The sequence below is a fragment of the Jaminaea rosea genome (assembly GCF_003144245.1).
Source record: "Jaminaea rosea strain MCA 5214 unplaced genomic scaffold BDZ90scaffold_19, whole genome shotgun sequence".
Lineage (NCBI taxonomy): Eukaryota > Fungi > Basidiomycota > Exobasidiomycetes > Microstromatales > Jaminaea > Jaminaea rosea.
The window spans coordinates 367,028-385,520 of NW_020289993.1; the positions used below are offsets into that span (position 1 = coordinate 367,028).

At 60.8% G+C, this 18,493-nt stretch overlaps 7 protein-coding genes across 7 annotated transcripts; 4 read left to right on the plus strand and 3 right to left on the minus strand.

The window, feature by feature from the left end:
- Window positions 1-47: 47 nt before the first annotated feature.
- Window positions 48-859, minus strand: BDZ90DRAFT_282297 (hypothetical protein; the record flags this gene model as incomplete). Its single annotated transcript, XM_025509447.1, has 2 exons — window positions 48-746; window positions 836-859. The coding sequence occupies 2 exons, from the start codon at window positions 857-859 to the stop codon at window positions 48-50; spliced, it is 723 nt and encodes a 240-aa protein (XP_025359271.1).
- A 254-nt stretch (window positions 860-1,113) lies between these two features.
- On the plus strand, window positions 1,114-4,234 carry BDZ90DRAFT_234925 (hypothetical protein). Its single transcript, XM_025507196.1, has 2 exons — window positions 1,114-1,453; window positions 1,586-4,234. The coding sequence occupies exons 1-2, from the start codon at window positions 1,234-1,236 to the stop codon at window positions 4,165-4,167; spliced, it is 2,802 nt and encodes a 933-aa protein (XP_025359272.1). The 5' UTR covers window positions 1,114-1,233; the 3' UTR covers window positions 4,168-4,234.
- A 1,206-nt stretch (window positions 4,235-5,440) lies between these two features.
- BDZ90DRAFT_263206 (hypothetical protein) lies at window positions 5,441-9,220 on the plus strand (the record flags this gene model as incomplete). Its single annotated transcript, XM_025508584.1, has 1 exon — window positions 5,441-9,220. The coding sequence occupies one exon, from the start codon at window positions 5,441-5,443 to the stop codon at window positions 9,218-9,220; it is 3,780 nt and encodes a 1,259-aa protein (XP_025359273.1).
- A 608-nt stretch (window positions 9,221-9,828) lies between these two features.
- Window positions 9,829-12,006, minus strand: BDZ90DRAFT_228837 (hypothetical protein; the record flags this gene model as incomplete). Its single annotated transcript, XM_025504842.1, has 1 exon — window positions 9,829-12,006. The coding sequence occupies one exon, from the start codon at window positions 12,004-12,006 to the stop codon at window positions 9,829-9,831; it is 2,178 nt and encodes a 725-aa protein (XP_025359274.1).
- A 956-nt stretch (window positions 12,007-12,962) lies between these two features.
- BDZ90DRAFT_103368 (hypothetical protein) lies at window positions 12,963-13,891 on the plus strand. The gene is made up of 2 exons (XM_025503166.1): window positions 12,963-13,621; window positions 13,766-13,891. The coding sequence occupies exons 1-2, from the start codon at window positions 13,185-13,187 to the stop codon at window positions 13,782-13,784; spliced, it is 456 nt and encodes a 151-aa protein (XP_025359275.1). The 5' UTR covers window positions 12,963-13,184; the 3' UTR covers window positions 13,785-13,891.
- BDZ90DRAFT_234928 (hypothetical protein) lies at window positions 13,866-15,583 on the minus strand. The gene is made up of 2 exons (XM_025507197.1): window positions 15,203-15,583; window positions 13,866-14,454 (listed from the first exon to the last, which is right to left on the minus strand). The coding sequence occupies exons 1-2, from the start codon at window positions 15,541-15,543 to the stop codon at window positions 14,118-14,120; spliced, it is 678 nt and encodes a 225-aa protein (XP_025359276.1). The 5' UTR covers window positions 15,544-15,583; the 3' UTR covers window positions 13,866-14,117.
- A 134-nt stretch (window positions 15,584-15,717) lies between these two features.
- On the plus strand, window positions 15,718-18,493 carry BDZ90DRAFT_103339 (hypothetical protein). Its single transcript, XM_025503165.1, has 2 exons — window positions 15,718-16,088; window positions 16,158-18,493. Exons 1-2 carry the CDS (start codon window positions 15,822-15,824, stop codon window positions 18,174-18,176), a joined length of 2,286 nt encoding a protein of 761 aa, XP_025359277.1. The 5' UTR covers window positions 15,718-15,821; the 3' UTR covers window positions 18,177-18,493.

Below are 18,493 nucleotides of genomic sequence, written 5' to 3' on the forward strand. Positions count from 1 at the left end.
TGCTGTGGTGCGCTGTACGATTCTGTCCTTGTCTGCGACCCATATTCTCACTTCTTTCCCTTCTTCTTCTTCTTGTTACCTGCCCCTGCGCCTCCACCTCCCCCTGCTCCTGCCACAGGCGTAGCTGCTGCTGCTGTTGCTGCCGCCTGGGATGCGGACGTGGCCGTGGGCGTCGCTTGTCCCGGCTGTGACGGTGTCGCTTCACCCTCACCGCCTCCACCACCCGCCGCCGCCGTAGCTTCCCGTCTCTTCCTCTCCCTCCCCTCCTCCCCCTTCAACTTCATAGCCCTCTTCATTGCCCTCTGTCTCTTCCTATGCCCCTTCCCCCTCTTACTCCCCAACTTGCCCACCCCTTTCCATCCACCAAGCTCCTCATCCTTCTTCCTGCGCAAGGAAAGATCCTTGTCCACTCGACGCTCCTTTGCTTTATCGCGTTTACGGAGGGAGGAGGAGAGGTGGTTGCGCAGCAAGGGTTGGAGTTTCTCTTGGAAGGCGGCGAGGGAGGAAGAGGGGATAAGGACGGAGAGTTTGGTGCGTGAGGTGGATTTGCCGTTGGTGGCGCGGAAGATGAGGGAGTACGAGGAGGAGGAGGAGGGACCTGCGGATGATACGGTGGTGGCCATGTCTACATCCCCGTCGTCATCTGGGACGCGCGCGTCATTGGGATGAGAAGCGCGCTTTGATGATAGGTAGACTGACCCGCTCGATGTGGCTTGGGTGAATAGTTGGTCCAAGCCGGTGAGGAACTGCAGAGTGGTGGGATGGCGTGGATCTAGGTCAGCATGCTGTAATTGGTTATCTGGAACTGCGTATATGCTGCTGAGTAGGGACGTACCTCCTCGCTGGATACTCTGGTCATCGTCGCGTGATGGTTGCCAATTGCCAATTGCCAGTTGCCAGTTACAAGTCAACCCTGCGCTGCCTACTCGAGCCAGCCCGCATCCGCCTCCGCCTTGGCCTTTGCGAGTCGGTTGCTCCGTGGCTCAACTCTCTCGAGCTCACGCCTCACACCTCGCGCCTCACGCCCTCGTGGGTCCGGCTTCGGCGTCTGCACCTCGAGGGCGGACCGAAAGTGGTTGGCGCGAGCCGGCTTGCCCTGGCCTAGTCTAACCTGGCCTGCATGAATACACCCACTCACCGCCTTCTCCTTTCCATTCTACCACACCTCATCATAGCATATACCCACACCAAAACCCAACACCGCGACCTAGGAGGAGAAAGAAGTCAGCGGTCATGCCCGGTCGCAATAGAGCGTCGGCTGCTGAGGCCATCCTCCAGAAACAGCGAGACTTGGTCCGGCAGTACGTCGAGCATCGAGCTGATGTGGATGAGGTTCAGCAGAGAGCCATTGATGAGCTTTTGCCCGAATTGGTCGAGGAGCATAGCGGAGGAGAGGGAGGGGGAGATGAGGACGATATCGAGGATCGTGTGCGCACCTTCTTGGAGGATCGAGGTGAGTCGCATCGGTATCGCATCGCATCGGGTCGCATCATAGCATCCCTGCGTGTATGCTATCGAGTGGGCTGACTGAGCAACTCCTCCCGTATATTCTTTGCTTCTCCGCTCCCCTCTCCTCGCGCGGCAGCAACCATCTTCCGCTTCCTTCGACGCTCCCGTTTCTCTCACCAAACCTGCCTCTCCCTCCTCTCTGCCACCCTGACCTGGCGGCTTCGCACTGACCTGGATCAACTCTCTCTCTCCTCTTTGCACCCGCTCTACACCTCTCCACCTGGTGGGCGACCCCCTTTGTTCTGGATGGGCGACCATCGATTCACGGACGCGTACGGTCGACCTGCTGGGGTAATATCGCTACAGAGTTTGGAGAGGACGGAGGAGAGAACGCTGGATGAGTGCAAGGAGTACATTGTTGCCTGCATGGAGATTGTTAGGCGACGGATAGCCCAACAGCGCGAGGAGTGGGCAGAGAGGCATCACGGCGACGACGGCGGCGGCGGCGGCGATGAAGACAACGATAATGGCGACGACAAGGGGGACCCTCCCTCCCTCCTCGCGAAGTCTCACGGCCCCCTCCAAACGATTATATCCATCGACCTTCGTCACTCCTCCATGGCCAACCTAGAAATGGAGCTCCTCCCTTTCCTCCTCGACCTACTCAAAAACCACTACCCATCGATGGTAGGAGCAGTCCTTGTCCTCAACTACGGCTGGGTGCACGCGGGCATGTGGGGTCTAGCCAAACGCATCCTCCCAGCTCAGGCGTTGGCCAAGATCTTCTTTCCGAGTACAGAGGAGCTATGTGGTAGCGAGGAGAGGGAGGGCGGGAAGGGGGAGGCGGGCCACTTCAAGAGGGAAAAGGTACCCCGTTCCTTCGGTGGAGGGTGGGAGGTACAGATCAACGAGGGGACCAACGAAGTGATGCGACGATTGGGCAGGCCTGCCAAACTGAGGGGCGGGAGCGCCCCGACCAGCCCGAGAGGTTCGGCACCTGGCTCCCCAGTCGCGGCTCGTAAAGGAGGAGGGGCAACCCTCTCTCGCACTGCTTCGTGGGAGAGCATGGCAGATGCGTACTTCACGCCGAGGAGTATCAGCTACGAGGCTTTCACGCCTAGCAGGCGATCAGGGGCTAACACGCCCAATCACAAGGCAGGAGGAGGAGGAAACGCAGCAGGAGGGGAGACGAGCGCCTACGGGTTACAGATGACGGCCAATGCTGCTCGCAAGTTGAGGGAGTTGGGCATGACACGAGGCGTAGCCAGTCATGATGGATCACACCGTCATGCCGCGTGGGGGAGAGGGGGAGGGCAATCACGCTCACGGGTGGACAGTGGTGCGAGCAATGCGAGCGCTGCAAGTGGTGCGAGCGAAGCATCAACCGTCCGCGCTCGGGATCGGGATCGGGATCATCCTGACTCTCACACGGCGGCGTCAACCTCGACCTCAACCTCAAATTCCACTGCACCCTCGACATTTCGTCGCACCCGCAGCTTTCGGGACTTCCACCTTGATCTCGACGAGGACCTCTCTGCCCATCAGACGCAGATGCAAGCGCAGGCGCAGGCGCGGCTACCTTACGCCGACTCGGAGGACTTGGAGGAGGACACGGATAGTGGTAGTGGGAGTGATAGTGCCAAGAGTGGCAAGGCGGGAGAGACGAGACAGGGTGCTCCGACTGCTGGTGTTGGTGGTGGTGGGAGGTTGGGATTCTTGAGGAGATGGAGCAGGAGGGGTAGAGGAAGAGCAACGAGCGCGGATGGGTCTGCTGTGGAGGAGCAGCGAGAGAAGCACGGCCACAGCGACCAGATGGGATTACACGACGATGAAGGGGACGGGGACGAGCAGGATGATGTTCATGGCCCATCATCCTCGCCATCCTCGCCACAAGCACACAGCTCCATCTCCCTGCACCGATCGCGCAAGTACTCTCGCATCCCAGGCGCAGTCTCTCCGTACAATTCCTCCAACCCTTTCTGGGGATATCCGGCTTACATCGTTCCCAGCGCTGCGCCTAGTAGTGCAAATCTTGCGGGCCTCGCCTCCACCACCTCTCTCTCCACTGCGGGTGGTGCTGCGCCTCGCAAGCCGACGACGAGAGGGAAAGGCGGCCGCGCGTACGCCGTAGATGGGACGGCCGGACGACAGCGACAGATGACTGTTCGACGACGATGGCGCGATCTGTTTAGGACGTTGAGCTACCTCTTTGTGCTGAGGGTCCTCGCGTGGAATCGACAGCTTAGGTGGGAGGTGGCGCGCTTCTTGCGGGTCGTGGTCAGCCCGATTCGCGTCGTCGGCGGGTTGGTGCTACCCGCTGGGAGGGGAGGTGCTGCTGATCGAGAGGGGGCGCGGGGTAGGGATGGTGAGCGTGATGGGGATGCGGGCCAGGAGAAGGAGGACGACGGGGAGCGCAAGTGGCGTGAAGCGACGGAACGTCATCGTCGCCTACGAGCTGCGGCTGGCGGGCGGATGTCGGGAGCAACAGCAACAGCAAGAGCAACAGGAGGGCAAGGGGCGACACAATTCCCACAGGGCTACGGTCACATCTCCTCCTCCTCCCCGCTCCTCATATTGGCCATCTTCCTCAGCGCTCTATACCTTGCCAGTAGGAGGCGGGGGCATGGCCAAGGGCAAGGGAGCAAAAGAGGTACCCTGGGACTGCGCAATACCGTGAGAGGATTCATCGCGGGCCGCAGCGCGAGTGCGAGTGCATAGAAATAGATTCGTCGCATACCCAGCTCAGGTCCATTTCATGTCCGGACCCTTATCGTGTCGTGTCGTGCAGCTCGTCTCATCTTGCTTGATTGCTTGATTGCGTGATTGCTTGCTCGCAACACCCCTTCCCAACAGGCCGCTCCCCGCTACCCACAACCCGCAACGCGTGAGTGTACCACTTTACCGTCTGCCGTGCCGTCTGCCGTGCCTGCTCAGTAAGCTCGGTGTTCTGACCCTAACCAAAGTCAATCCATCCATCCGCGTGGCTGACCACCATTCTCCAGGGTCCTTAGCGTCTCGTCTCGTCTCGTCTGAGCTCAGCCGTTCTGTTTGGTTGACCCGCTGCACGAGAGGGAGGAAGGGGCGGAGCGGAGCGGGAAGAGCTAGCTGAGAGCTGAGGGTTGGCGTGCTTGACTTGACTTGACTTGGTTGGTTAGAGAGCCCTGCGCCTGTGGCCCGTCACTGGCTGGCTGGCTGACTGGCCCGCTCGCCCTGAGTTCTGCTCGTCGCAGTCTGGCAGCAGCGGCAGCAGCAGCGAGGCTCAACCGTCGTGCGAGAGACGCGAGCGAGCGAGTGAGCGAGTGAGGCAGGCCTTGCCTTGCCTTGCCTTGCCATGCCGTGTCCCGTCCCTCGTCTCTCCCTCTTTTCCCTATACCTCTTCATCACCATCATCGCCCGTTCGCTGCGATTCTTTCCCCCCCTCCTCTGCTCGACAAATCGGTCCATTCACCGTAGGCTCTTTTCCGTCGGGTCGAGCTACCACCCCCGTTGGAATCGTGAGAAAGACTTTGTCTCGTCTGGCCTGATCTCTCTTCCTCTTCAAAATCATTCCGGCCACACTCTCACGCACACACACACGAGGCACAAGACGGACCTGCGACCCTGCTCTCTTCTGCCCTGTATTACCCTTGTTGCCCTCGAAGTAGAAGCAAACCGAGGGAGCAGTGGCCCCCACCCTCTTGCTCCTCCTGCTCCTGCTCCTCCTTCTCCTCGTCTTCCTACCTACCGGCCCAGGCTCGTCCAATTCCTTTGCCCTCACTACTACGGCGCTGGGCGCTACATTAGAGCACCGACTACTACTACTACCGCTACTTCGGCGTCGCTCCTTCTTCTTCCTTCTTCTTCTTCTGCCAACCCACCTGCCGCTTGCTAGTGGGAGCTCGGCATTCTCCCTTCCTCCTGAGCACCGCACTGCAGAGGGCGTCGTTGCCGTCTCTCCTTCCCCCCTTCGCCCTACGCGGCCCGCTACTCTCTTTGCCGCCTCGCCGCCTCAATGGATGGTCCGGGAGGAACGGGCACGGGCACAGGCACGAGCTCAGCTCCCGGGTCAGGCTGGATCTGGGATCAAGTGCAAGTCGAGGGTCCAGCTGATATGGACCAAGCGATTCATCTCCAGCCGCCGATAGCTGGCGGCGATGACTCACTGTCGTCGTCCGTCGCCCCTGACCCCGCCTCCTCCTTTTTGCCGCGCACCATGTCCAACGCAGACTTTGACGCTCTTCTACACAATTACACGGCTGCAGGGGCAGGTGCTCCCCCTTCCTCGATGATGACTTTCGATCAAAACGTCGATCCGCAAGCAAACAACAACAAGAGCGACCCCATTGCGACGGCGGCTGCGGATGCTTCGACTGCTGCGGCTGTCGCTGCATTGCAGGCCAATGGGCTCATCAACCCACTTAGACCGAACAGCAGCGGTGCGAGTGGCTCTGTGCATGGATTCGATTGGAGTCAGGACCCCAACAACCACGATCACAATGCCGGCTTTGGTGGTGACTTGAGTATGGCAGCTCCCTCTATGCGCTTCAGCAATTCCAACAACTCCTTTGCCTCGTCCTGCTTGGCCTACGATGCTGGTCGCTCCATTGGTGGCGGATACCAGCAAGGCAGAGCATCCTGGGACGGCGCATCAGCGAGCAGGACGGCGCTCAATCAGCAACTGGCAGCGGCGGCGAGAGGCGAATCGTTGACCCCGGGTCAAGAGAGCTCGGACAGTGGTGGAAACACATCGACTGCTTCGACAAAGAGGCGCAGGATGACCTTCTCCGGTGTCGATTCGTCGCATCAGGCTGGCAGAGGGAGACCGCCGGGACATGGTGCGGCGATGTATCATCAGCAGCCTGAGAGTAGCGCGATAAACGACGGCGACGACGACGGCATGCGCAGCCTGAGCAATGCGTGGGGAAGGGCAGCACCAGCAGCGCCTCTTCCACCTTTCTCTACATCGGCAGGCGGCAACAACCACGTCGTCAACTCTCGCGACCTCGAAGCCATGGCTGCAGAGACGTTGCAGCGAGCAAGCGCAGAGAACAGTCGAAGCATCGATGGTGCTGGCAACTTGTCTGCCATGCCCGCATCGATTGCTCCGGGACTCGCTCATCATCAACAACACCACCAGCAGCAGCGTCAACGCCAGCAGCCACGCTCCCAGGCAGCCAAGGGTAGTGGTCCCATCTATGCCGGGGACAGTAGCGCAGGACAGAGCTCTAGCGCACCCACCTACGTCTCTTCTCAGCAGGTCGGCATCGGCAATAACACTAACAGCCACGCCGCCGCAAGTGCAAACGCGCATGCACACGCACAAGCGCATCCCTCTTCCAGCCTAGCCCCGACAACGACGACGACGACGCTCCTCCGCGCAGGGCAAGACGGCTCTCCCTCGGCCTCCTCTGGCGCTCAAGCCGCGCACGAGTTTACCCGCCGCAAAGGCTGGGCGCATCGTGTCGTCGATGAGCTGCTGGACTTCTCCTTTGTCCTTTCACCGGACCAGGAAGCGCGCATCGTCCACGCGACGAACAGTGTGCACGGCATTACGGGCTGGAAGGCCGATTCTCTCAAGGGGGAGAGCCTCTTCTCTTTCATTCATCCGCAGGACGCGCCTGCCTTGCAGAGACAGTTGGCACGCTCTCTGGAGACGGGAGAGGACATGTTGCTCTACTACCGGTTCAGGAGGAACCCTGCAACGATTGCTGCGAGGGCAAAGGTGAGGCTTGCAAAGGAGAATGGAGCGGCGGGCGGTGCTGCGGGTGCCGGCGCCGGTGCGGGTGGGCAGCGTCAAGCTCGCTCCCCCTCCGCAGCAATGTCTAGCTCGGCGGACTCGTCTACCACACCGAGCGACGAGTACGGGGCGGGGGCGCGTAGCGGTAAACCTCACCCGGCGAGTGTGGGCGAGGTGGACCCGGATGCCGATTGGGTGACGTTTGAGATGAGTGGTCATGTCTATCATGTGCCAGTCGATGTGGACCCATCGCGCGACGAAGTGGCAGGGGCTCGCGAAGAGGAGGACGAGGGGAGTACCAGTAATAGCAACAGCAACAGCAACGACTCCAGCCTGACGACCAAGTCAAGATCCACCGGCAGTGCTACCGCCAACGCCAACGCCAAGCTGGAAGAAGCTTCAAACGACGGCTCCGCCATCTACAAGCCCGCTTCAACTAGCTCTGGTCCCGTCGCCACCACCTCATCCTCGAGCCCTCCGCGCCCAAAGAAGTACCCCCTTCCCCTCGCCCGACGAAGCGAAGCACAATGCTTCTTCTGCTCCTGTCGCGTCTACCCCTCCAAGGGCGTGACCGTCCTCGACTCCTTCCTGGAGCTCAAGCTCGAAAATGAGAAGCTGAGGAGACAGTTGGAGGACCTGAACATCGCTGAGGCTCAGGGTGCGGCGGCGGGACAGGACTCGGGGGAAGGAGAGGCTGGGAGCAAAGGCCCTTTCGCGCAAGCGCAAGATCGTCGATCGAGCAACACGCCCACGGGGAGTAGTAGCGCGTCCCGTCCTGGCCCTTCGGTACTTCAGGGCAAGTCTAAGTCGAGCGGCAGCGGCGGCGCAGCCTCCAAGGTGCAGAGCGCAGATAGCGTCACGGCCGTCTCTGGAAGCCATGATCGAGTGCCGACGACCAGCGAAGGTTCAGCCACGGGAAGGGACAGCCTCAGTGAGGCTGGGCAGATCGTGCGCCGTAAGCATTCAACTACTGCGGCTGCGGCTGCTGGCGGCGGTTCGGCGAGGAGGAAAAGCCATGAGACCGGCTCGGCTCAATCTCATTCGTTGGGGACGCCTTCCAACTCCACCGGTGGCGCGACCACGGCCATGGGTACGGGCGCGATGTCTAGCAGCGGCGCCTCCCCATCCCTTCCCGCCTCCACTTCAACGGGGGGGAGCAGTGCCGCCGGTGCTGCTCTGGAGGAAGACCGAGTCTGTACAGACTGTGGGCGGACGGACTCGCCCGAGTGGCGTAAAGGGCCCTTGGGGCCTAAAACGCTCTGTAATGCCTGCGGGCTGCGATATGCCAAGAGGGTCAAGAAGAAGGCTCAGGCGCACGCGCAGGTGCAGGGAGCCGTGCATGGTAATCTGGTTGGAGGAGGGCAGGTTCAGCATGGGCTTCCCTTGGGAGAGACGATGGGCGTGGGCGTGGCTGGGGGGGAGGAGATGGGTATGGATGGCCTCACGGCCGGGGCGGGAGGAGGAGGCGGAGGTGCTCCACCGAGAATGACGACCCCCCGCGTCCCTTCGAATGGAGCCGTCCTTGCTCACTCGCCTACACCGGCGCGACGCGCTTCTGGGCACGCGGGGATGATCTACGCCGGCAGCGCTGGTGGCGTTGGGAGTGAGTTTGGGTCGCCGAACAGTATGGCTGCTCAGCTGTCCCAGCAGTCGCCCGGCTCGTCTTATGTGAATCATCAGCAGCATCAACATGCCCATGCGCACGCCCACGCGCACGCCCATGGGCAACATGGGCTACCACATCAGCATCAACAGAGTCCGTACGGTCCTTTTGCCCATCCAGCGACGGCGACGACGGCGGCGAGATACATGAATTCGCACCCGTACCAGCATCAGCCTCAGCCTCAGCAGCAGCAGTACGCAGGCATGGATACGGATCTGACTGGCGCTTTTACGTCGTATGACCCGAGTACGGGCGTGTCGTTCCCGGCCGGTCCTGGTGGCGGGGCTGGGGAGCACCAGCAGCAGCAGGTGCAAGGAGGAGGGTTGACCGACGGAGGCTTTGGGTATAATCTGCAGACGCAGCACCAGCCTGGTTGGGGGGAGGGGAGATGAGCTGTGGATGGGGACGGGGGCAGGGGCAGGGGATGCTTCGTCTAGATCGATACAGCGAGACGACACGAAACCACACAACAATACACGACACGACACGACACGACAAGACAAGACACTACAAGGGACCCAAGGCCATCTTCTCGCTCCACTCTATCCATCATGTATACACGTCACGATGTCACGATAGTTGTTCCTTTAGTCAGTCGTGATCTCGATATTCCATGCTTCAGAGTTTGATCTCAAGGGCTTTGACTCGCACTTTCGACTCGCCTGTGAGAATCGAGGGGGCCTTGTGCAACGCGATTGGGGGGAAGACAAATGGATTGGCGAAGGAGTCCAAGTGAGCGAGCGAGCGAGCAAATGAGCGTGCACGAGGCTGACAAAGAGACAGAGAGAGAAGACAGAGGCGATGTATGGGAGCGTGTATGTTGACAACAGGCGAGAACGGACGGAGAGGTTGGGGTTGGAGGGCCGGACCTTGACGAAGGGAAGACCAACAGGGGATGGATGGGCTGGACGAGGGATAAGCAACAGGCAGAGAGGGGCTCCCTTGACTTGATATTGGAGACTTGGCGCGCACGGTCGCACGCCATGCCGTATCGCGCCCTTTACGACTCGCTGCCAAAGGCGGGGTAGGGCTGGCCCTTGTTGCTCTCGTACTGGTAGCGACAGTTGTACTGCCTGAAGTCGTCGTCCGGTACGGGACTGCCGTTGGGGAGGGTGGCACTGAACCTGAACTCTCCGGGGCCACCGTTGCGCTCGTTGACCTGTACGACACGGAGCGGGTAGTAGTCGCCGGCGTTGAGCTGCGCGGTGTACGTGCCGTTGGAGAATCCCGTGAACCTCGAGTAGGAGGAACCAGTCTGGTTGTTGGCGCTCGACCAGCCAGAGTAGGCGCTAGATCCAGCCCAGAGGTAAGCCTCAGCGTCGCCCCTCTCGAGCTTGAATGTGTACCTGCCAGATGTGGGTGCCCTGAGGTACGTGTGGTGGTTCAGGACGTCTCCCTGTTCACTGAGGCTCTTGTTCGACTGGTAGAACATGTGCTGGCGCGTCGCACTACCACCGACGTAGAAGCCAATCTCCGGAGTGACGCCCTGGTCGTCGGGCTGCTGGCTCTTGACGTCCTGAGGAGGGAGGTGAGCTTCGTCGTTGGTGCGCGAGTTGGGGTAGTGCGCCCAGTTCCAGCCGGAGGGGTCCTCGCACGGCTTGTCGACCTCGACCGTGGCGGTGCAGGCGGCCGTGTTGCTTGAGGTGCGGGTGACGGCCGAAGAGAGCGAAGAGATCGTCGAGGTGAGCGTCGTCGAGGCGTAGGTGCTGCACGAGGAGGGAGAGGGCGCAGGCGTAGTCTCGACGACGATGAGGGGTTGAGTGCCGCTCGTGGTCGTGTAAGTTGCAGGCGTGCTGCCTTCCTCGGTCGTGGTGGGCGTCGACTTGGGAACCGGCGTTGTCTTGACGACAATGAGGGGGTTGGTGCCGCTCGTTGTGGTGTAAATGGCGGGAGTGCTGCCCTCCTCGGTCGTGGTGGGCGTCTCCTTAGGGACTGGGGTGGTCTTGACGACGATGAGGGGCTTTGTGCCGCTGGTGGTGAGGTAGGTAGTGGGGGTCTTGCCTTCCTCAGTCGTCGTTGGCGTCTCCTTGGGCACAGGCGTCGTCTTCACTACGATGAGCGGCTGGCTGTTGCTCGTCGTAGTGTAGGTAGCCGGCGTGCTGCCCTCCTCCGTAGTTGTAGGGGTCGACTTGGGCACAGGCGTCGTCTTCACTACGATGAGCGGCTGGCTGTTGCTCGTCGTGGTGTAAGTAGCGGGCGTGCTGCCCTCCTCCGTCGTCGTAGGGGTCGATTTGGGAACAGGAGTCGTCTTGACTACAATCAGAGGCTGGCTGTTGCTCGTCGTAGTGTAGGTAGCGGGTGTGCTGCCCTCTTCCGTGGTCGTGGGGGTCGACTTGGGCACGGGAGTCGTCTTGACCACGATAAGCGGCTGGCTGTTGCTCGTCGTGGTGTAGGTAGCGGGCGTGCTGCCCTCCTCCGTAGTTGTAGGGGTCTCCTTGGGGACGGGTGTGGTCTTGACAACGACGACAGGGCTCGAGTTGCTCGTCGTGAGGTAGGTCGTGGGCGTCTTGCCTTCCTCGGTCGTGGTCTTAGGGACGGGTGTGGTCTTGACAACAACTACAGGGCTCGAGTTGCTCGTCGTGAGGTAAGTCGTGGGCGTGTTGCCCTCCTCAGTCGTGGTCTTAGGGACGGGTGTGGTCTTGACAACAACTACAGGGCTCGAGTTGCTCGTCGTGAGGTAAGTCGTGGGCGTGTTGCCCTCCTCAGTCGTGGTCTTAGGGACGGGTGTGGTCTTGACAACCACGTAAGGAACCGAGTTGCTCGTAGTGAGGTAGGTCGTGGGCGTGTTGCCCTCTTCGGTTGTGGTCTTGGGAACCTGTGTGGTCTTGACGACGACGATGGGCGTGGAGCCCGTGCCAGTCTGCGTCGTGTAAGTCGTGGGGACGCTACCCTCCTCCGTGGTGGTGAGCGTCTGGACAGCGGGCGGTGCAGACTGCGAGGGGGTCGTCTGGACAATGACGTAGGGCGTGGAGCCGGACTGGGTGGTCAGGGTCGTAGCAATGGAGCCGGAGGTGGTCTCGTAGACGGTTGCGGGTGACGCGGGAGGTCGGCTTGGCTGCGGGTAAGGGTTGGGTTGAGGTTGAGGATGAGGGTGAGGGTGAGGGTGAGGGTGGGCAGGAGCAGCCGATACGGCGCTGAGGCTGAGAGCGACGAGGAGGAGAGAGAGGTAGGAGCGCATGTTGAGGGGCGGGGAGAGGGGTAGAGGAGAGCGTGAAGAAAGTGGTGGACCGATGGTCATCAAAGAGCTGCCTTATGTATCTTTCCATGCTGCCTCGCACGCAATTACGGATGATGGCTTCGAATTCTGAATCCGGTCCCCCCGCTGCCGCCTGCCCGCCTACCTTTGCGCTGCCTGTGAGGATTCAAAATGAGGGGCACGTCTGATGTTCATCTACTCTGCTGTCGCGAGAGAGCATCCCTACTTTCACCTCCGTTCGAGGGAAGGATCCAGACCAGATCATTAGGCTGCGCAACGTTTGGTACGGCAACGTCTGGCGTGTCAACTGAATGAGACGTCGTGGTGTCGGGCCATTGCGAGGTTGGATTGAGTCGTTACCTCTATTGAAAGCGGTCTTGTGGTGCGATACAGGATGTGCTAAGCAAAGACTGGGGACGAGGAGCGACGACGATCGGTGCAAGCTTTCATGGTACAGTGGCGAAGCAAGAAGCAAGACAAGGGACCCACACCCACCCAGTTGCACCGGGCGCCGCCTGGCACGACAGCGCGTTTGTCTCGCTCGCGCACCCGCGCGTCCCCGTCTCTCTGTCCGAGGCCGCCGCTCTTTGGCTCGCGAATCGCCAATCGGAGCCAAAAAGTTGAATCGATTCGCGCCGGCATCGCTTCGCGTCGAAGAAGATTTGGTTCCGATGGTGCAGCAAAGCAAAGCAGAGCCCGACTCAGCGACTGACTGAATGCTCCCCGCTCTCCGCTCCTCCCGCCCGCCGCGATCCAGAAAGTGACCCTTTCTTGCTCCTCGCGCACCCCCAAGCAGCCACCCTTTCTGTCTGACGTGCATCAGCCGCTTCCATGGAGCTGACCGCGAGCGACGGAGCGAAGGAGGATTCGGTTGACGGATCGAAGCTCCCCGCGAGCAAAGTGGGGCAGTCGGTTAGGCGAAAAAGGGAGCAAGCCGGGATCTGTTTCGCTCGAGGTCGAAGCTAGATGAAAGCGAGGGACGCGTACCGCGAGCGACTGCTGAACACACTGGGGGTGAACAAAGGAGGTGGAGCGCATGAAGGCTTTCGCATTCGGAATCGAAGGCGATCAAGCAAGCAAGCAGCCAAGCAAGCAGGACGGACAGCGACAGAGATACGCGAGACGAGGCGAGACGAGGCAAGGACATAGGACTTGGGGAAATGATACGCGTAGAAACGGTTGAGTCACGTTGTGGCGCGACGCAGCACGTCCACTCGATGCAAATGCAGAGCTTTGGTCCAGGCGTTGCCTCAGTGGCACCCGATTGCTCGTGGTGGCCTATCCGCACGTTACCTAGAGCCGCTAATCGGGGCTGCTGCTCCGTGTTCCGTGCTTCCTCCCCTCCCTCTACACGCGGCTCGCTCTTCACGCGGCCCTCTCTCGTCTCACCTCGAGGCGTAACCGGCCAACTTTCTCGCTCTCAGCCCTCTCTTGCTGATGCACAACGCTTAGCCAATAAAGAATCGGCACCGCAACACTCTTTGCTCCGCGAGGTCAATCTTGCGACTCAGAGGTTAGTGGCCCATTCGGAAACACTAGTCTGGGGTCATTACCATCGGCTCTGGTCGCCCCATTGGATTGAAGGTAGGAAGAAGAGGTGAGACTCGGTGTCGAGCTCGCAGCGGAAACTCTCGTCCTCATACCCATTCACACACGGTAGGGCTAGGGACGTCTGTCTGTGCAGTGTCGTCCGACTGGAAGCGTACTAATCGAAGAAGGAGGGTGGGGTCTGGTCCCTCAGCCCCTTCTCGGGACCTTGATGCGGAACATCTCTTCTTGTTCGCAAGCAGGCCGGGTCTAGCCCTCTGCGCTTGGCTGGCGCCTCTCGAGTCAGCAAAGCGTTGCTGCCATTTCTGCTCGGGGGCTGCTCATTGCGTCATGTCATACTTTATCGTGCGACGAGACTGAGCTTATCTCAAGCGTACGTTGCGTTGTGACCTGTCGTGCAACGTGCGCCACGCCGATAGGGTCGCTATGCTACGCTATGCTACGCTATGCTATGCTACATCACGTCCCGTCACATCACGTCATATCCTCGCTGTCCTGGCCCCCATACCCTTCGTCCCGTCTTGTGTCGTCCCGCTCTCGTCATGTCAATGCATACCCTCCCCCTTCGCCCCCACCCCACTATCAACATCATTCTCACCCGCATGTCGACCCCCTTGCTCCCTCCTAGCACTCCGTCTGATATGTCTCGCCCTACCCCTCCCTGGGCTCCACCTACGGCCTCTCCGCTCGACGTTCTTCCCATGCTCCGCATTGATATCCGAGTTCCAACTGCTGTTCACCATCTTGAACTGATCGAATAAAGGCGGGTAAACGGTATACGAGTCGATCCACCCCTCCCTACTCGCGCGGATCGTCTGCCAATCCACCGCGTCCTCTACGTGTCGCGTAGCAAGGTAGAGCAGTCGCAACGCCCCGCGACGGGTGAGTGTATAGCTGGTCAGGCACCAGGGGCTGTGCGTCTTGCCCAGCACGCGCACCCGCTCGGAGGGAGGAAGGTGGGATGCCCGCCCTGGCAGGTCGTATTCTGGGTCGTGCGGCTGCTCCTCCGACGGATGAACGGATCGCGGTAGCTCGAGACCGAGGGCGCCGTAGAAGTTGAGCGTCTCGGGCATCTTGCTGTCCGACTGGTCTGCGACTGTTGGGTCGTGGTATACCACATACGGGGCCCGTTCCCCAATGAGAGCGGAGCCGGCGCGTTTTGCGAGGGGCTGGGCGGGGTCTACTTGGGAGCGCGAGAAGGGGTACTCCATGCAGGCGCCGAGGTAGAGCATGTCCCAGTGGGTGTGGATGAAGGGGGAGGGTGAGGAGGGGACGGGGATGTGTTGCGTTGAGGGATGGAGCGAGGAGAGGAGCGTATGAAGCGGCCGCTGCAGTCGCTCGAGGGAGGAGCGGATGTGGATATCAAAGTCTGCGTCGTCCTCGAGTCTTTCGAGGAGGAGAGAAGGGGCGAAAATGGTCAGCATCTAGCCGCACACATCTCACTTGCTGCCCTCGCGAGCGCACGCACATCATCGCGCTCTCCACGCCCTCTTCGACCATCTTCCTCCATATCCTCACATGCGCCCTCCAACAAGCCTGCTCCGTCCTCGTCACATCCTCATCAAATACCGGCTGACCTTCTGCCCACATCCCATCCGGTCTAACGCCGTCTACTCGTTCTACGTCGAAGCCGTACGCCGAGGAAAGCAGAGAGAACTCGTCGTGTCGATCATCCCGATGAGGGAGGGAGAGGACGTAGATCTTCTCGAAGCCCAGAGTGCGATTGAGCGGCACGGTACGGATGTGCTGCTCATGGTGAGGAGGGAGATAGTAGGGCAAGGGATGGCGAGACGGTAGGCGGGTATTGCGCGTGAGGTGAAATGCGGTCGCTATCGCTGTCGCAGCCAACAGGACCAGGGCGGTCATCAGCGAGCGTGACGTCGATCGTGAAGCTGACCATTTTGCTCTTGATGATCCTGCTGCGCCTGTGTTGGCGTTCAGGCCCGCCGCTCGGGCAGCCACAGCCACCATTCGTCGTAGTTACGAGCGCGTGACGATGAGGAGGACACGATGGTGAGAAGAGAGACACGCTCCAAAATAACACGCCCGCTGGACCTGATTTTCGACCCGCCGCCCGCCCAGCTGATTAGGCCGGAACAATGGGCCGTGCCCTGGTGCCTGGGCCGGCCTGACGTGGCGGCCCGTGCATCCATCCACTCGGCGGCGGGCGGCGCCAAAATCAATCAATCCGCGATTGGCGTTTCCCTCTTCCCCTCCTTCCTCCCTACGCCTCTTCATCACACACCTTCATGCCGCCCCTCTACTCCTTCGCGGTCCTAACCGTATCGGATACATCCGCTTCTTCTGGCCCTTCGACAGATACGTCTGGCCCGCACATTCGGCGCACACTTGAATCTCATCCCAGCGATAGCTTTCGATGCAGCGTCCATGCGATTGTTCCTGATGATGAGGGCGAGATCAGGGGGAAGGTCGAGGAGTGGATCGATGAGATGGGGGTAGATTTGGTCGTGACGACGGGTGGGACTGGATTTGGGGTGAGGGATACCACGCCCGAGGTGAGCAGGCCATCTTGAGATGTAGCAGCGGGAGCATAGCATGATGGCTGATTTCCTCCCCTCTCGCAGGCCATCCAACCTCTCATCACCCGCCCGACCCCAGCCCTCACGCATGCCCTCACGGCCCACTCCCTCAGCAAGACACCCCTTGCTGCCCTCTCGCGCTCCATCAGCGGGATACGCACTCGTGGTGGCAAGGGCGGCTCGGGCTCGGGCTCAGGCTCGCTGATCGTCACGCTTCCCGGCTCCAAGAAGGCCGTAAGTGAATGCCTCGAGGTATTGCTGGAAAACGGCGTCCTGCTCCACGCCTTGGAGCTCTGCACGGGTAAGGGTAGTGGAAAGGAGACTCATCGCCAATTGCAGGGTGGACAGCACGATAGGCACGCACACGCACACGCACATGCACACGGGACAGAGACGGACACGGGCGGGGCACGATCGCACCACCATCATCACCACCACGGAGGCGGGGGACATCATCCTCCTCGTCCTCGCACCACGCAAGCCCAACGGGACGCTGCAGCCTCTCGTTTCCTCACCCCGCACGACGCCTCCTCGCCGCACTCCCTTGCCTTGCGTGCCCGCCAGTCCCCATATCCGATCATCGAGCTGGACGACGCACTGCGGCTGATCGCTACGCAAGCGCCTGAAGCGAGCGCAGTGGTAGAGCTGCCCGTCAACCCCGAGCTGGTGGGTCATATCATCGCGGAGGACGTGAGGGCACCCAGTGATCTACCGCCTGCTGCGACGAGCAACGTGGATGGTTATGCCGTTCGAGCCGGCGAAACGGGGGAAGAGGAATACGAAGTTGTCATTCCAGGTCGAACCAAACAACTTGCACACGGCTCGCAGGTATGCCGCGTCAATACTGGTCAGGCACTTCCAGCGGGCACGGACTCGGTGGTAATGGTCGAGGACACGACGCTCATTTCCACCCACGAGCTGGAGGACGGCAGAGTCGAGGAATCTCGAGTGCAGGTGCTGGCCCAGGTCGACAAGGGGGAGAATGTCCGAGCAGCAGGATCCGACGTAAAGCAGGACCAGGTTGTGTTGCGCGCGAACACACCCATCACCTCTCTAGGCGGGGAGGTGGGGACGCTTGCCTTCCTCGGGCTGCAAAAGGTCAAAGTCTGGAAAAAGCCAAGAGTCGCCGTCCTCTCCACGGGCGAGGAGCTTCGAGACATTCATGCTCAGAGTTCAAAGATGGAAGGAAGCTCCAGCGCAAACGCGAGCGGCTGGTCCCACTCCTCGTACGACACCAATCGTCCCTCCCTCCTCACATCGCTCAACGCGCTAGGCTACCCGACCCTCGACCTAGGCATCGTGCGCGACGACCCACCCAGCGCACTTCTCGAAGCCATGCGCCGCGGCTTGGCCGAAGCAGACGTCCTGATCACAACGGGCGGGACAAGCATGGGGGAGTCGGACTGGATCAAGCCGCTACTGGAGCGGAGCGAGGGTCTACTCGCACAAGGGGAGGGCGAACAGGGCAGGGCACAAGTGCACTTTGGGCGTGTGAGCATGAAGCCCGGCAAACCGACCACATTCGCCACCATTGCAGGGGGAGAAGGAAGGAGGAAGAAGGTCATCTTCGCCCTCCCCGGCAACCCGGCAAGCGCCCTTGTCTGCTTCTACGTCTTTGTCCTGCCGGCGCTGAGGAAGATGGCGGGACTGGTGCCGCGCGAGCACGAAGCCCAAGGAGTGCAAGAGGAGGGAAAGGGCCAGCAAGTGCCGAACCCCTGGTCCCTTCCCATGGTGCGCGTACGACTAGCTCACGAGTTCGCCTGCGATGGGTCGAGACCGGAGTTCCATCGCGTACACATCGCCGCGGCGAGCGAGCAACGAGGAGGAAGCGCACTTCTCCCCTCCGCCGCCGAGTCTGGATCTTCGCTCTCGCTCCCGGTCTTGACTGCTACTTCGACGGGCAAACAGCGTTCCTCTGGCATGCACTCTATGAGCGGGGCCAATGGATTCGTCTTCGTTCCCTCGACCAAGCAGCTGGCAGGCGCGGGAATGGGGGAGGGAGTCAAGAAGCTGGAGAAGGGGACGGAGATGTGGGGAATGTTGCTTGGCGGGTTGGAGATATAGGAGTAGCAGGCGAAAGAGGGAAGGAGAGGAGAAGGGTCGACGCGAGGAGGCGAGGTAACTCGGGACAATCCGATCTATCTTGAGCGCATCGCATCGCACGGCAGCGCTCCACAGCGCCTCGAACATCCAGTCCCCGCTGAGCGCATCGTGAATCGTGCTCCATCCGCTGACATCCCGCCCGACCGCAAGAAGCACTTCAACAAGCAGGATAGGCCGCATCGTTGATAAGAGAGCAGAAGCAGGAATTCAATGCGAAAGCCAGGGTTGCCGAAACTTGCCTCAAAGGGGACGTGCGTTCTTGGTGGTGGTGTGTTTTG

Coding starts and splice junctions, on each gene's coding strand:
- BDZ90DRAFT_103339 (XM_025503165.1), top strand. CDS start 15,822: ATGCCGCCCCTCTACTCCTTCGCGGTCCTAACCGTATCGGATACATCC. Junction 16,089..16,157: donor TGAGGGATACCACGCCCGAG/GTGAGCAGGCCA, acceptor CCCCTCTCGCAG/GCCATCCAACCTCTCATCAC.
- BDZ90DRAFT_234925 (XM_025507196.1), top strand. CDS start 1,234: ATGCCCGGTCGCAATAGAGCGTCGGCTGCTGAGGCCATCCTCCAGAAA. Junction 1,454..1,585: donor CACCTTCTTGGAGGATCGAG/GTGAGTCGCATC, acceptor CTCGCGCGGCAG/CAACCATCTTCCGCTTCCTT.
- BDZ90DRAFT_234928 (XM_025507197.1), bottom strand. CDS start 15,543: ATGGTGGCTGTGGCTGCCCGAGCGGCGGGCCTGAACGCCAACACAGGC. Junction 14,455..15,202: donor CTGCTTTCCTCGGCGTACGG/CTTCGACGTAGA, acceptor CTATACACTCAC/CCGTCGCGGGGCGTTGCGAC.
- BDZ90DRAFT_103368 (XM_025503166.1), top strand. CDS start 13,185: ATGATACGCGTAGAAACGGTTGAGTCACGTTGTGGCGCGACGCAGCAC.